The sequence below is a fragment of the Peromyscus leucopus genome, chromosome 7 (genome assembly GCF_004664715.2).
Source record: "Peromyscus leucopus breed LL Stock chromosome 7, UCI_PerLeu_2.1, whole genome shotgun sequence".
Lineage (NCBI taxonomy): Eukaryota > Metazoa > Chordata > Mammalia > Rodentia > Cricetidae > Peromyscus > Peromyscus leucopus.
This window is the reverse complement of record NC_051069.1, coordinates 50134830-50150264: the sequence shown is the minus strand read 5'-3', so window position 1 is coordinate 50150264 and position 15435 is coordinate 50134830. Positions and strand designations below refer to the sequence as shown.

General features: G+C 48.4%; 1 protein-coding gene across 1 annotated transcript in view; it reads left to right on the top strand.

Annotated features, from left to right (window-relative positions):
• Smarca4 (SWI/SNF related, matrix associated, actin dependent regulator of chromatin, subfamily a, member 4) overlaps positions 1 to 15435 on the top strand; it is a 90838-nt gene that overhangs the window by 16582 nt on the left and 58821 nt on the right. Inside the window, 11 exon segments of the mRNA XM_028872489.2 lie at positions 296 to 391; positions 394 to 699; positions 912 to 1010; positions 2512 to 2770; positions 3770 to 3896; positions 4391 to 4564; positions 6935 to 7108; positions 8351 to 8518; positions 8624 to 8674; positions 13487 to 13617; positions 13751 to 13808. Of these exon segments, the coding sequence (XP_028728322.1) occupies positions 296 to 391; positions 394 to 699; positions 912 to 1010; positions 2512 to 2770; positions 3770 to 3896; positions 4391 to 4564; positions 6935 to 7108; positions 8351 to 8518; positions 8624 to 8674; positions 13487 to 13617; positions 13751 to 13808 (1643 nt within the window).

Genomic DNA, 15435 nt, shown 5'->3' with positions numbered 1-15435 from the left:
CAAGGTGCTAGATCTTGGGACCTCCCAGGAATGACAGTGGGGAAGTGTACTTGACTGAAGGGCAAGTCTCACTTTTTGCATTGATCATCTGTACCCTCCTGAAACATCCAAGCTCCTGTCCACATGGGCTGTTGGGCTGGGGCTGTGTCTTAGTGCCTGCTCTCTCTCTGGGTGCTTCTTGTTTGACTTAGAGTGGTCACTATGTCTGGGGATGCTGGGTGGTGTGGGTGTAGCTTAGCAGTCATAGATATATGTGCTGCCAAGTGACCACTGAATTAGTCTTCTTTCCCTACAGGTTACCCCTCACCCCTGGGTGGCTCTGAACATGCCTCCAGTCCTGTCCCAGCCAGCGGCCCATCTTCAGGCCCCCAGATGTCCTCTGGGCCAGGGGGGGCCCATTAGATGGCTCTGACCCCCAGGCCTTGGGGCAGCAAAACCGAGGCCCAACTCCATTTAATCAGAACCAGCTGCATCAACTCAGAGCTCAGATAATGGCCTATAAGATGTTGGCCAGAGGCCAACCATTGCCTGACCACCTGCAGATGGCCGTGCAAGGCAAGCGTCCGATGCCTGGAATGCAGCAGCAGATGCCAACACTACCTCCACCCTCAGTATCTGCCACAGGACCTGGCCCTGGCTCTGGCCCTGGTCCTGGCCCAGGTCCAGGACCAGCCCCTCCAAATTACAGTAGGCCCCATGGTAAGGCCTACATCCCTGCCCCTGGGTCATAGTGGCAGGCAGCCCTGGCTCCCAGACGGTGGTTATGGATGGGGTTATGTTGATAAATGTTTTTTATCCTTTTCTTTAGTCTTACTTGTGGTGGGTGTATGTGTTCCTTGAGTTGACACGAGCAAAGGCCAGCAGGTTTGAACACAGTGACATTTATGGTGCTTTGTTTCCTTTGAATGTAGGTATGGGAGGGCCAAACATGCCTCCCCCAGGACCCTCAGGTGTGCCCCCCGGGATGCCTGGTCAGCCCCCTGGAGGGCCTCCCAAGCCGTGGCCTGAAGGTGAGTTTCTTTTCTCTTGGTGGCATGCCTTACCTCCTGTCATGAGTCTGAGCAGTGATGGACCCCAGAGATTGGGCTACATTTCTTTACCCCAGAAGAAGCCTCGGGCTTTTCTGTGAGGTTCAGCTGGGGTTAGCAGAGTACTTCCTATCCTTGTCCTGTGGGTGGGGATTGTTCTGCAGTCTCCTTACACTAGTCAGCAGAGGAGGAAGGCAGGGGATGTGTCTACTATGGGACTCCAGGAGAATGACTGGCTATAACTGTGACCACAGACAAGCTTGCTCAGGACAAGGTACTTCCAAGCTTACGGGACAAGGGTGTCCAGCATGGTTTCCTTCTCTCTAGAGAGCAATCCCAGTGGAGGTAGTACCTCTGCTGATTGTGTGTGGCCTTGGTCCTGCCATCTCTGAAGTGTCTCTGGAAAGTAGTTGGTTATTTCAAGTTCTAAGTTTGGGTTGGGACAGTGGACCCTGCCTGCTCTCTTGGGGTCTGAGGTGGACCATTGTATATTAAAACCTGGTTTGTTTGGATGTGGAATAGAGTCATTTTCTTCATCTGAGAGGGAAACTATCCAAGACCCTCAGTGGATACCTGACGTGCAAATAACAGCAAACCCCACATACACTGTGTTTTCTTTACACACTGTCTGTGAGGAAGTTTCTTTCATTCAGCAAACAAAGTAACAAGAGCTAAACAATAAAACACATCAGACATGATCGAGTAAGCAGGAATGTGCTCAGGACAGTGTGCACTGTACCTGCCTCTGATAGTGCTGCAAGGAAGCGGTGAATGATTCAGAGGTAGAATTTGGGTGTAGTTATTCAGAACAGCTTGCAGTTGAAACCTAGCAGTTGTTTATTCCATTTTTTTTCCATTTAATTTTTTTAGACTACCATTGACCAAGGGTAATAGAAATGGCAGAGATGAAGCTGCTAAAGGGAAGCAGTGAACTGCTTTAGAGGAAAGACAGGGACATTGTCCCTGTGAAGCCAAGCACAGAAAAACCAAACACTGCGTGGTTAGGTCTGAGGTTGTGGGAGCCCAGCAAGGAGACTGGCTCCCACATTTTATGACAGGGTACTCTGGAAGACAGAGGGATAAGAGATATTAGATAGAAGGATAGAGGGGAGAGAAACAGAAACAGGATAGCCTCGGGAGGGCCTGGATCAATATCCACCGGCCCCTCCTGTTTCTTCTAAAGGGCTCTTTATAGGAATGCCAAGGAGTAGATCAAAAGACCTCCCCTAGCTCAGCCAAGTGTAGACCCTTCCAGTCACTTAGTAATCATGCACATGGTCAAACAGCCCTCTAATGTAGCTCTGCTGGGTAAAGCAAGCTCAGCTCTCACTAGGAAACCTTTGTGGGCCTTCACATGAGGTGTGGGAGAACTGCGCTGGAGGATGGGAGTGTCTGTGTTCTGGTCTGGGTGAGAAGTGGGAGGGCTGGAAGGGCAATCCTGTGGCCCCAGAGTTCAAGGAGCATATCCCGCTTGCCTCTCCAGGACCCATGGCCAATGCTGCTGCCCCCACAAGCACCCCACAGAAGCTGATTCCCCCCCAACCAACAGGCCGCCCTTCACCTGCACCTCCTGCTGTCCCACCTGCTGCCTCACCTGTGATGCCACCACAAACACAGTCCCCAGGGCAGCCGGCCCAGCCTGCTCCATTGGTGCCCCTGCACCAGAAGCAGAGCCGCATCACCCCCATCCAGAAGCCCCGGGGCCTGGACCCTGTGGAGATCCTGCAGGAGCGAGAGTATAGGTGAGCACCCAAGTGCTACACTGCCAGTGCTGATTGCCAGGTGTCAGGGATGGTTTCACCTCTTTCTTAGGCTCGCTCCTGTCCCAGAGCCTTTGCGCATGAGACAGGGAGCCACAAGAGAAAGGGGCAACATTTGGGTCCTGTTCAGTGCTAAGACTCCATGAGAAAACTGCCCTGGTGCATAGTAGGTGCTCTGTAGATAAGCATGAGAAGATAGAGTAGGGGACTTTCCCCACCTAGGGTTACCGGGAGAGGGGTAGCATCTCCTTAACCTGTAGACACAACATTAATGCCCGTGGGCTAAGTAGATTCGCACAGTCCTGTGTCTCCTGCTGAGGCTGGATTGCCTGATGTCGCAGCTCTCATTGCCCACATGGGTTAGCACTTAGCTAAGTCACTGTCCTAGTTTGCTTTTCTATTGCTGGGACAAAACCTGACCACAGCAACCTAGAGAGGAGAGCGTTTATCTCCCCCAGACTTCCAGGTAACAGTCATCACTGGAGGAAGTAAGGGCAGGAACTCAAGCAGCACCTGAAGCAGAGATTGTGGAGGAGCACTGCTTGCTGGCTTCTTCTCCAGCTCATGCTCAGCTAGCTTTCTTACATAGCTCAGACCTACCTTTCTAAAGATGATTCTGCCCACAGCGTGCTGGCCCGTCTGATAAGGCAGTTTTCCAGTTGAGGTTTCTTCTTCCCAGGTGATTGAAGGTTGTGTCCACTTGGCAATAAAATTGATGAGGACAGTCACCATCAGGTCTTGGGCTTGCTGTGTAGTCCCAGCAGGCCTGCTCTTAAAAGCACTCTGAAGGCTGCTTGCCTCTGTTCTGTGTTGTAATGGAGTCCTTTTCTGAGGAGTCACCTCCCTACACCGGGCCTGGGTCTGCCTCCTTTGAGGGATAGATCCTTCACGGACTCGAGCTCTAAAGACCGGGAGACTTCTTGCAGACAATAGTCCTGTCTGCTCTCACCACTTGGCTCTCCTTTTCCTGTCTCTGCCCAGGCTGCAGGCGCGAATCGCACACCGAATTCAGGAACTTGAAAACCTCCCTGGGTCCCTGGCTGGGGACCTGCGAACCAAAGCAACCATCGAACTCAAGGCCCTTAGGTTGCTGAACTTCCAGCGGCAGGTGTGTCTGGTGGCCTCAACTCTGGGCTCATGAGGCCTTTTCTGACAGTGGGGATGCTGGGTTCTGAGAATGCTTTGAGGGAGGTTACCTGAGATACCTGTGGTTGGGACTGTCTGGATCCCAGGATAGTTAGTTCACCATCATGGCCCATACTGCAGCAAGACCTGTCGATGGATAGCCTGTGCACACACAGGTGTGGGCTCCTGAGGTTGCACTTGGCAGCTGGAAGGCCAGAGGCCTGATGAGTCTCTTCCTGAGGGTTCTGTGCTTTTACACATCCCTCCAGGACTGTATGTGTGGCTGTGGAAAAGTCCAGATCTTTCATGTTCTGCTCTTTGCTTGTCTCACCTTTGGTGCCTCCCAGGTGTCCTGTGCATTCCAGGCAGTTTGTTACACTAGCATCTGCCTGGCATGTGCTCATCCCTTGTGAGCATCACCACTGGTATCACAAACCCATCATGGCTGATGCCAGCATCTCCTTTTCTACCCTAAAGCTGCGCCAGGAGGTGGTGGTGTGCATGCGCAGAGACACAGCCCTAGAGACAGCCCTCAATGCCAAGGCCTATAAGCGCAGCAAACGGCAGTCGCTTCGGGAGGCCCGAATCACTGAGAAGCTGGAGAAGCAGCAGAAGATTGAGCAGGAGCGTAAGCGCCGCCAGAAGCACCAGGTATGTTTGCTATAGCACCTTGCAGGGTGCACTCTGCTGGTCAGTCTTCCTGTGGCTCAGCTAAGAGTAAGTACCTGGGCACAGCAGTATGCCAGTACACAGGCCAAACAGTAAGAGAAGATGAGCAATGATCACACTGGGCACGTAAGAGGTGGGAAAAGAGGACTAAGGACAGAAAAGGAGCCACCTCTGGCAAAAGGGGGTCATTGAGGTTTCCATGAGAGGAGACAGCAGAGAGACTTGAGCGGGGTTGCCAGACATAGGAGGGGCAGTGGCCCTGGGACTGGAATGGGCTTAAAGGATCAGGGTAGCTAGCAAAGTGAGTCATAGAATTCGCTAGAGAAAGTGAGTGAGGACCATGTGGGATATGGAGTGTTTGTGCTTTTGCTCTGAGCAAGGGGAAAACCACAGGAGACTGACTGACTTCGATTATTACAGAGTCCTTCAAGAAAATGAAAATCTACAGTCCAGTAGGCTTGCAGATGAATCCAGTCTGCTCATTTTTTTTTTTCTAAGATTTATTTATTATGTATACAGCATGTATGACTGCGAAGAGGGCACCAGACCTCACAGATGGTTGTGAGCCACCGTGTGGTTGCTGGGAATTGAACTCAGGACCTCTGGAAGAGCAGTCAGTGCCCCCACCCCCCCACCCAGGTGTCTCTGTGTAGCTTTGCGCCTTTCCTGGAACTTGCTTTTGTAGACCAGGCTGGCCTCGAACTCACAGAGATCCGCCTGCCTCTGCCTCCCCAGTGCTGGGATTAAAGGCTGCGCCACCACCGCCCAGCCAGTCAGTGCTCTTAACCTCTGAGCCATCTCTCCAGCCCTGCTCATTTGTTTTGTTGTGTATTTATTTTATACAGATAGGCTTAAAATAAAAAAGGTTTATTTTATGCATATTTATTGTACCTTCATATATGCCTGTTACATGCATGCCTGGTACCCAAGGAGGTCAGAAAGAGGAGAGCATCCTATCCCCTGGGATTGGAGTTACACGTGGTTTTTAGCCACCATGTGGGTTCTGGGAATCAAACCCAGGTCTTCTGCAAGAGCAACAAGTGCTCTTAACCACTGAGTCATCTTTTTCAGCCTTGTTTATTTAATTTGGAAACAGAGTCTTCCTGTGTAGCCCTGACTGTCGTTGGTACTCTGTGTGTAACCCAGACTGGCCTCAGACTCAGCAGTCCTCCTACCTCAGCTCCTGCATGGACCACCATGCTGAGCTGGGCTTGGTTGCTCATTCATAGTTTCTACATGTCTAAAACAAGGACTCTTCCGGGATGGTGACCATGGTGTAGCTTTATAATCTTTATACTCAGAAGCATCATAGATTTAAGGGCAACCTGAGCCCAAGGTATAGCTCATTGATAGAGTACTTGCCCAGCACATACCACACGGCCATAGGTTCAATTTCCAGTACCACACATAAGCAAATTTAAAGTCGGTGCTCAGTGTTAACCATGGTTAACGTTTTGGTATTTACCACTTCAGCTTCTGTGTGTGTGTTAATAAGAAGTTAAAATAACTGGGCTGTCGAGATGGCTCAGTGGGTAAAAGTTAACCTCCTACCTTCTCAGTGAAATTTAGATGCATTGATCTGTGCTTCCTCTGTGGAGTATTTCCCAGTTTCCTATGAATTTTGTCATTGCATCTCTCTTTGGGACACAGACTATAACTACTTGTGCTTTCTTGAGGCAGGTTCTTTTTCAGTCCAGGGTGGCTTGGAACTCAGTGATCCTTTTCCCTCTACCTCCCAAGCGCTGGTACTACAGGTGTGTACCCCACTACACTCAGCTGTGCAGCTAGTTTCTGGCATTTCCGAATTAATAGTTGCCCTGGCAGTCCTGGAGTCACTACTGTATCAGGATAAGTTCCTTGAAGGGGCACAACTGAGCAGAGGGTGGGAGCATATTTGGAACTTGCTTTACAGTGTCTCGTTGTCCCCGACAGAGGTTCACTTGGGCACATGCTCTTGATCCCATCACCCAGGAGGTAGAGGCAGGTTGTTCTCTGAGTTCTAGGCTAGTCTGGTCCACATAGTGAGTTCCAGGACAGCCAGGGCTATGTAGTGAGACCCTGTGTCTAACCCCTCCCTTTCAAAGGGGGTGTCCACTTGGTACACCCACCTATTGTGTCCAAGGGCCCCTGTCATTGCACAGGGGTCAGCATCAATTTTTGTCATGGCAGCCTTATTATGTGGACGGAACTCCCCTCCATTTTCTTTGAGTTGCTAGCGATGGAACCCCAGAGCTCCATGTATGTTAGAGAAGTGCTCTGCCACTGAGCCAGTTCTAGACACTCCTAGCTGTGGGTACAGTTGTGTCTTAGTGATCTGGAACTTAACCATCCCTCCACGATGTCTCTCTGCAGGAGTACCTCAACAGCATCCTGCAGCATGCCAAGGACTTCAGGGAGTATCACAGATCAGTCACAGGCAAACTCCAGAAACTGACCAAGGCTGTGGCCACCTACCATGCAAATACTGAACGGGAGCAGAAGAAAGAAAATGAGCGTATAGAGAAGGAGCGAATGCGGAGGCTTATGGTACACCCAGTTTTCTTGTTTCTGGTCACTTGTTGACCCTGGGTATAGCAAATTCTGGGTTATTCACCCAGGATTACACTTAGATGCTCTGTAGCTTGGCTTACAAGTAGAGCTGAAGGAAGAGCCACATGGACTTGGGAGGCAGAGGTCTGTGGCCTTCTGACTGTTAGGGCAGAGTAGCTCTGAGTTCTCTGGGCCCCATGAGAGCCATGGAAGGTACAATGAAATGAAGTCTCTCCACAAATGAGTCCAACTCATGTTTCATCATGGTGGAGCTGCTAATTGGACAGATTGTTAGCTGCTCTGGGGACACACAGGGGAGCAGAATAATTCCTGTCTTCATGGGGCTCATGTTTGCCCTGGAAGGAACAAAACAGACATAATAGTACTGGGTAGAGACAGTTGAGGCAGGGCTAGGGCTGGGCAGCTGTGAGACAGGCTTGGAGCAGTTGAGGGGAGGGTCCAGTGCATAGTGCAGAGTGCTGTGGAGAAGAAGAAGAGTCCAAGGAAGAGAGGAGAGGGTCAAGGAAGCAGGACACACACACCAAGTACAGCCAGTCACCACTGGGGCCCTAGAATCTCATGGGGAAGGAACAAGACACCGGCTCCAAGAGCTTGCAAAGTTGGGTCACGTGGGGCTTGCAGGCCATCAGGAAGGAAATAGATAATGGAAAGAGTACCCAGGGAAACTTTTCTGATGTATAGTAGTTTCTGTTTTATGTGAAACAGGGTGTCATTATAACCCTGGCTAGCCTCCTTTGCATAAAGCAGGCTGGACTTGCATAAAGCATAAAGATCCTCCTGCTGCTGCCTCCCAAGTGCTGGGATTACAAGTATGTTCCACCTCGTCCTGTTCCTGCTCTTGTTCTTTCATAAAAGGATATATAAAGGGCCAAGCTGAGATTTGTGGAGATGGGCCTAGATCAGGTTGAGAGAAAGTGGATTGAGATTTGTGGAGATGGGCCTAGATCAGGTTGAGAGAAGGTGGATTGAGATTTGTGGCCATAGGGCCCAGATCAGATAAGAAGGTTGGGATTTGTGGTGTGTTTTTCGGACAGGGAGTCTAAAACTCATTTATGCCCTCTGTGAATGGTTCATGGCAGGAGCTGTCTTGTCTGGCAGTTCCTTCCAAGTCCAGCATGGGGCTAGGGGGCAGGGTGCAGCAGCAGTCATGAATGAGCGTCTGCAGTCCTCAGGGGTGCACCCCTACAGGCCTGTGTTCCGTCCTCCTTGGTTTTACAGGCTGAAGATGAGGAGGGCTACCGCAAGCTCATCGACCAGAAGAAGGACAAACGCCTGGCCTACCTCCTGCAGCAGACAGACGAGTATGTGGCCAACCTCACAGAGCTGGTGCGGCAGCACAAAGCTGCTCAGGTCGCCAAGGAGAAGAAGAAGAAAAAGAAAAAGAAGGTTTGCTGGGCCTGACTGGAACAGGCACCCCTTGTAATTGGCCTGGCTCTATGCTTGGTGGCCTGGGCCTATGAGGTCAGGCTGACCTTGTCTCTTTATTTGCAGAAGGCAGAAAATGCTGAAGGACAGACACCTGCTATTGGACCAGATGGTGAGGTGAGAAGTTGGGCTTTCTTACAGAATTGCTAGCCAGCCCTGGGATATGCATCTCTTTGAAATCAGATTTTGATTTCTTCAGTGGGGTGCTGGTGGTGTGGATTTCCTCCTTCCTCCTTGTGAGGGTGGGTGCTCAGGCTTTCATATCAGGCACTTGACCCATCAGGTCATCTTGCTGGCCCAGGGCTGAACTTCTACTCTGGATTGTCTTGTTTCCACTTAGTCCTTTTTGTAATACTTCAAAGTTTTTTACGTCGGGTGGTGGTACCGCACACCTTTAATCCAGCACTTGGGAGGCAGAGGCAGTTGGATCTCTTGAGTTTGAGGCCACCTTGGTCTACAGAGTGAGTTCCAGGATAGCCAGGGCCACACAAGAAACCCTGTCTTGAAAAACAAAACAAGTCTTTTTTTTTTTTTTTTAGTTTATTATTGTTGTTGTTATTGTTACTATTTTGGTTTCTCAAGACAGGTTTCTCTGTGTAGCTTTGGAGCCTGTCCTGGAACTCACTCTGTAGACCAGGCGACCTCCATCTCACAGATTTTAGCCTGCCTCTCTCCAAGTGCTGGGATTAAAGGAGTGCGCCACCTGGCTCTTAGGCATATTTAAGCATAGCACAATTACAACTTATGCTGGTTATGATTAACTCAATCCTGTGTACACAAGAAATCATCCATAAGTCCCTTTGCGGAACAAAGGAAGCTAAATATAGATCAGATATGACTGCATCAAAACTAATTTTAAAGTCCATAAACATAAAGTTCTATAGATTGACTGAGAAAAACAAATTTATTATAAGGATCGGGGAATGGGAGGGCCTGATGCTGGAGAAATTTTTAGCCACTACAGCACAAAAAGGTCAGCAGGCTAGAAAGAATGTTTGTTCCAGCTCCTATGCTGGTAAGAAGATTTGTCATCCTTTCCTTGAAGGGACAACCCTATATGCTTCACATTCCAGGTTCTACTCCTGCAGTGGTTCTCAACCTTCTTTTTTATTTTTATTTTTTATTTTTTGGTTTTTTGAGACAGGGTTTCTCTGTAGTTTTGGAGCCTGTCGTGGATCTCACTCTGTAGACCAGGCTGACCTCAAACTCACAGAGATCCGCCTGGCTCTGCCTCCCGAGTGCTGGGATTAAAGGCATGTACGACTGCCGCCCAGCGGTTCTCAACCTTCTTAATGCTGCAACCCTTTAGTACAGTTCTTCATGTTGTGGTGACCCTCAACAATAAAATTATTTTCATTGCTACTTCATAACTGTAATTTGTGCTGTTATGTATCCTAATGTAAATATCTGTGTTTTCTGATGGGCTTAGACAACCCCCGTGAAAGGTTCATGCGACCTTTAAAGGAGACGTGATTCACAGGTTGAGAACTGCAGCCCTAGTGCATGTTTATGAGCACAAAGACCTTAGTGCCTCCTTCACTACTTTCCATTCCATGGGTGTTCAGGCAATTCTCTTTGAAGATATATTACAGGAATCTTTTAGACTGGTAGTGGTGGTTCAACAGGTGGATCTCTGTGAGTTCAAGGCCAGCCTGGTTTGCAGAGCTAGTTCCAGGACAGCCAGGGCTACACAAAGAAACACCAACCAAAAAAGAACCTTTTGTTTCACTGTGTTTGCGTGTTTGGACTAGTGATGTCAGGCTAACTTCAGGTCATTTGTTTCCTTCTGTCTATCTTTTGTGTTTGTTTTTTTTGTTTCTTGTTTTCTGAGACAGGGTTTTTCTGTGTAACAGTCCAGGCTGTCCTAGAACTCTCTCTGTAGACCAGGCTGGCTTCGAACTAACTCACAGACCTGTCTGCCTCTGTCTTTCGAGTGCTGGGATTAAAGGTGTGTGCCACTATTGTCTGGCGGACATTTATCTCTTGAAACTCTTAGAAATTTGTCTCACCGAACACTTCTGTATCATGTTCTTTTTTGGATTCTTTTTTTTTCTTCTATTTTATACATGTATGCCTGCGCGATTCTGTGTTTACAGGTGTGTGTACATGTGTAGACTAAAAGACAGCTTTGAGTCTCATTGTAAGAAGCTCTACCCATTTTCTTTGAGACAGGGTTTTTTATTGACCTAGAACTGAGCAGTTAGGATGGATTTGCTGGCCAGAAATCCCCTGAGGTCCTCCTGTGAGCCTCCCAGTGGTGGCATTGTAAGTGTGCCACCTTGATTGCTTTCTGCTGTGCATGCCAGGGCTCACTTGTGAGGCAAGCACTCTGCTGGCTTGCTTCCTCCCCGATCCCCTTGTTTTCTTCTGTTGAGGCTGGCTATGAAATCTCTGGCAAAAGATGACCTGGAACTTCTGATCTTGTCTTCCTCTCCAGAGTTATGGCATTGAGATATGGACCACTATATTACCCTTACCTCTTTTTTTTTTTTTTTTTTTTTTTTTTAAAATAATTAGTCTTTTCAAGACAAGGTCTGAGTAACACGGTCTGGCCTGGATGAAACTCATGTAGACTTAAGCTGGCCTCAAACTAACAGAAATCTGCTTGATTCCGCCTAGTGAGTGCTGGGATTAAAGGTGTGGGCCACCATGCATGGCCCATCTTTTTTTATTTTATTTTGTTTCTTTAGTTAGTATTTTTATTTCATGTGTATGAGTGTTTTACCTGTGTACCAAGTACATGTCTGATTCCCCAGAGGTCAAAAAAGATGTCATATTTTTGAGAACTGGAGTTATAGACTGGTGAGCTACCATGTGGGTGCTGGGAACTGAACCCAGGTCTTCTGCAAGAGCAACAGATGGTCTAAAGTGCTGAGCCATCTCTCTGGCCTCTGGCTTGCTCTCCCACTCTTCTTTTTTAAGGTAGGATCTTTCTATGTAGCCTGGGCTGTTCCTGAACTCTGTAGACCATACTGGCCTCAGATTCACAGAGATGCAACTGCCTCTGCCTCCCAAGTGCTGGAATTATTATGTGATAATAATAATGATCCCAGGATAATAATCCATGGGATCATTATGCCTGGCTTTTGTTTTTAATGTAGATTCTTGTTAGGTAGTCCAGGCTGATCTTGAACTTATTGTGTAGCCAATGCTGGCCCTGTACTCAGAACTCCTGCTTTTCTCAGTCTCCCTAATGCTGGGATGACAGGCACACCCCATGCCCAACTCCACTATGTGTGTTTAGCTCTTTTTTTTTTTTTTTACGATTTATTATGTATACAATGTTCTGCTTGCATGTGTCCCTGTAGGCCAGAAGAGGGAACCAGATCTCATTACAGATGGTTTTGAGCTACCTTGTGGTTGCTGGGAATTGAACTCAGGACCTTTGGAAGAACAGCCAGTGATCTTAACCTCTGAGCCATCTCTCCAGCCTGTGTTTAGCTCCCCCCCCCTTTTTTTTTTCTTGGTTTCTTGAGATAGGGTTTCTTTGTTTAGCCCTGGCTATCCTGGAACTTGCTCTGTAGACCAGGCTGGCCTCAAACTCAGAGATCCAACTGCCTCTGCCTCCTGACAGCCTGGTCTCTATAGAGTGAAGTTCCATGTCAGCTATGACTACACAGAGAAACCCTGTCTCAAAACAACAGAAGGTTAAAAGTGCTGAGGTCTGATACTTTCTCTACCCTAATATTTGAATTAGAGTACCCTAGGGTGAGTCTGAATCTCAGTTACCTCAATTGTTTTTTTTAACTTATTCTTTCATGTTTGGGTATTTTGCTTGCATGTATGTCTGTTTACTGCGTATGTGCCTGGTGCTCCCAGAAGTACCCCAGAAGAGGGCATCAGATCCTCTGGAACTTGAATTAACAGCAGCCATGTGGGTCCTCTATAAGAGCAATCGGTGCTCTCAGCTGCTGAACCATCTCTCCAGCCCCCCTGTCTCAATGTTTCACCCCATACTACTGACTAAAAAGCATAAGTGAGACTGCGAGCAGGCACCGAGTGACCCGGGCACCGTGAACTCTAACGAGGAAGCGCTACAGTAATCTCTGTGCTCTGGAGGCTCAGGCAGGAGGCTGAAACAGGCAGGTTTCCAGCCTGAGCTAGTAAGACCTGGTCTCAAACAAAAATAAACACTACAAACCCCCACGAAGTGGCTATGCGCTGTGATATACCAGTCCATATGCTTTTATAGTAATCTAAGAACATCTGTGCTGGCTAATGTTTTGTCAGTATGGCAGAAGCTAAGGTCATCTGAGAAGAGAACTCAGGGAGGAAGTCTTTCCTAAGATTGTCCAGTGGGCAAGCCTGTGGGCCATTATCATCAGTGATGACTGATATAGGAAAGCCAGCCCACTGTGGGTGGTGCCACCCCTGGGCAGGCTGAGCAAACAAGCCATGGGGAGCAAGCAGTAAGCAGCATTCCTCCACAGTCTTTGCACCACTTGCTTCACCCAAGTTTCCCCCTAAGTCCCTATCCTGATTCCCTCAGTGATGTGCAACCTGCGATAAACCTTTCCCCTCTCCAAGTAGCTTTTGGTTGTTAGCACAGCAATAGAAACCCTAAGACAACATCCCGAATAAAGTCCCTTGGAATGGCCATCTCTAGGAGAATAGCCACAGCAGAATGCTTCTTTGAGGCCAGCCTAAAGAAACAAGTATGCACTGCTCTGGCTTTGCCGAGTGCTTGATAGGAAGTGCTGGGATCAAGGGCATGTGCCATTACCACCTACTTTAACCTTTCTAAAGTCATCTGCGTCTCTCCTCTCCTCTTGTGTTCTGATACTATGTATTCACACTGGCTTCAATCTTTCCATCTCAATCTGGTGTCGGTCTCCCATCAGCTAGGATCATAGCCCTTCTAAGTGGCCTCTTTTGGATCCCAGGATGGGAGTTGGGGAGCCTTGGGTCATGACAGTCACTTTCTTTCAGCCTCTGGATGAGACGAGCCAGATGAGCGACCTTCCTGTGAAGGTGATCCATGTAGAGAGTGGCAAGATCCTCACAGGCACAGATGCCCCAAAAGCTGGGCAGCTGGAAGCCTGGCTTGAGATGAACCCAGGGTGAGTTGGATGCCTCCTTCATGGGACTTGGCAGCTGTGGTGATGAGTGCTGGCGTTTGGGGGCCGGGCCAGGTTCTAGGGAAAGGAAAGCTGCTCTGTGCAGGACACACATCTAATGACTGCTGTTTTCCAGGTATGAAGTGGCTCCCAGGTCAGACAGTGAAGAAAGCGGCTCCGAGGAGGAGGAGGAGGTAGGAAGCCACTTGATCTTCCCTGTTAGTGGGCCTTCCACTTTGTTTGTGCCGGTCACCCTGTGGGCTGTGCCCTTTGTGCCCTGTGTGCTGGCCGGGCATGGTGTGGCAAGGTCAGCTGGGACCCCGGGCTTGGCTGAAAGTGGTGCTTCAGAGCTTCACTGACTTGCAGACTGTTTCCATTTAGGGCCGATCCAGTGTCAGTCATCTCCTCGGTTGTACTGGCCTCATTTCAAGCGCTCAGCATCACTTCTCTGAACACTCTGCTGCTGCTTTTGTTCATTCATTATCAGTGCTGTGACTTAACAGTCATGTGTGCGTGAGTGCCCCATCTGTTCAGTAGCCACCCAGGATTCTCCCGTTCATGCCTCTTGATGGCTCCTCCTGCCCTTGCTCCCTGTGCTTTGTGTTTCCCTCTCCTCCCCACAGCATTAGGTGGATGGTATGCCATCTACTCCAGCTTTTCCCTGTTGAGTTGTGGGGTTAGAGGACTTGTGGTTCTATGTCCACTAGAGTCTTGAGGGCCACCTGTCTCCTTAAGAGTCTCTCCAGCTTTAGGTGTATATGTATATAACCTGTTTGTTTGTTTGTTTGTGATAGGGTTTTGCTATTCTGCACATTCTGGTTTGAAGCTCAGACATACATTCCTCCCGCCTTTCTGAATGCTAGAGTTATAGGTGTGCACTACGATGCCCAGCAGAGAACTTTGTTCTAATTTAAACTGCTTCATTGAACACATGGTACTGTGGATCAGCCCCTCACACCAGGGTTAGAATGTCTTGGTCAACCAGAAAGCAATCCTTGAGCTGTCTTTCTATGGTTGTCTTTCCTTCCCCTCTTGCCCCAGGAAGCCACAGAACTGGTTTTTTTGTTTTGTTTCGTTTTTTGTTTTTCTATTTCTTGTTTTATGAGCCTCCCTTTATAGCCCAGGCCAAGTTCAAACTAACTCTCCTCTAACTGCTGGTTACAGCAGTGCACCCTCACACCTAGCTCACCAATCTGCTTTCCATCTCTAGATTAGCCATTTGTGGACATGCTGCAAATGGAGTTGGAGCACCATTGTATAGCATGTTACTGAGGTTCATCCATGTGTGGTGTGTACCAAGAACTTGTTCTTTTTATTACTGCATTGTGTTCCATTGTATGAATAGACCACATTTTGTTTACCCATCCACTAATTGGTTGACACTTGTGTTTCCATTTTTGCTATGATGAATAATGTTGTGAACATTTGCAAACATGTTTTGTGTGGACATATGTTTTCATTTTTCTTGGGTAGATTCCTAGGCGTGGAATTGCTGGGTCACGTGGTAAGTTTATGTTTACTTTCTAAGAGACTGCCAACTGTTCTCCAAAGTGGCTGTACCATTTCACGGGTTCTGGTTTCTTCATGTCCTCACCAACACTTGGTATTGTCTGTTCTTTTGCTTATGGCCATCTTAGTGGGTGTGTGGTGGTATCTCATTTGGTTTTGATTTGCATTACCCTAGTAAGTAGTGATGTTAAGCATCTTCATATTCACATGTGCTCCATTCATCCATCTTCCTCAGTGGAAGTCTGTTGAAGTCTTGCCTGGTTTTAATTGACCTGCCATCCCAATATGCAATCAGTTCTTATTTATTCTACA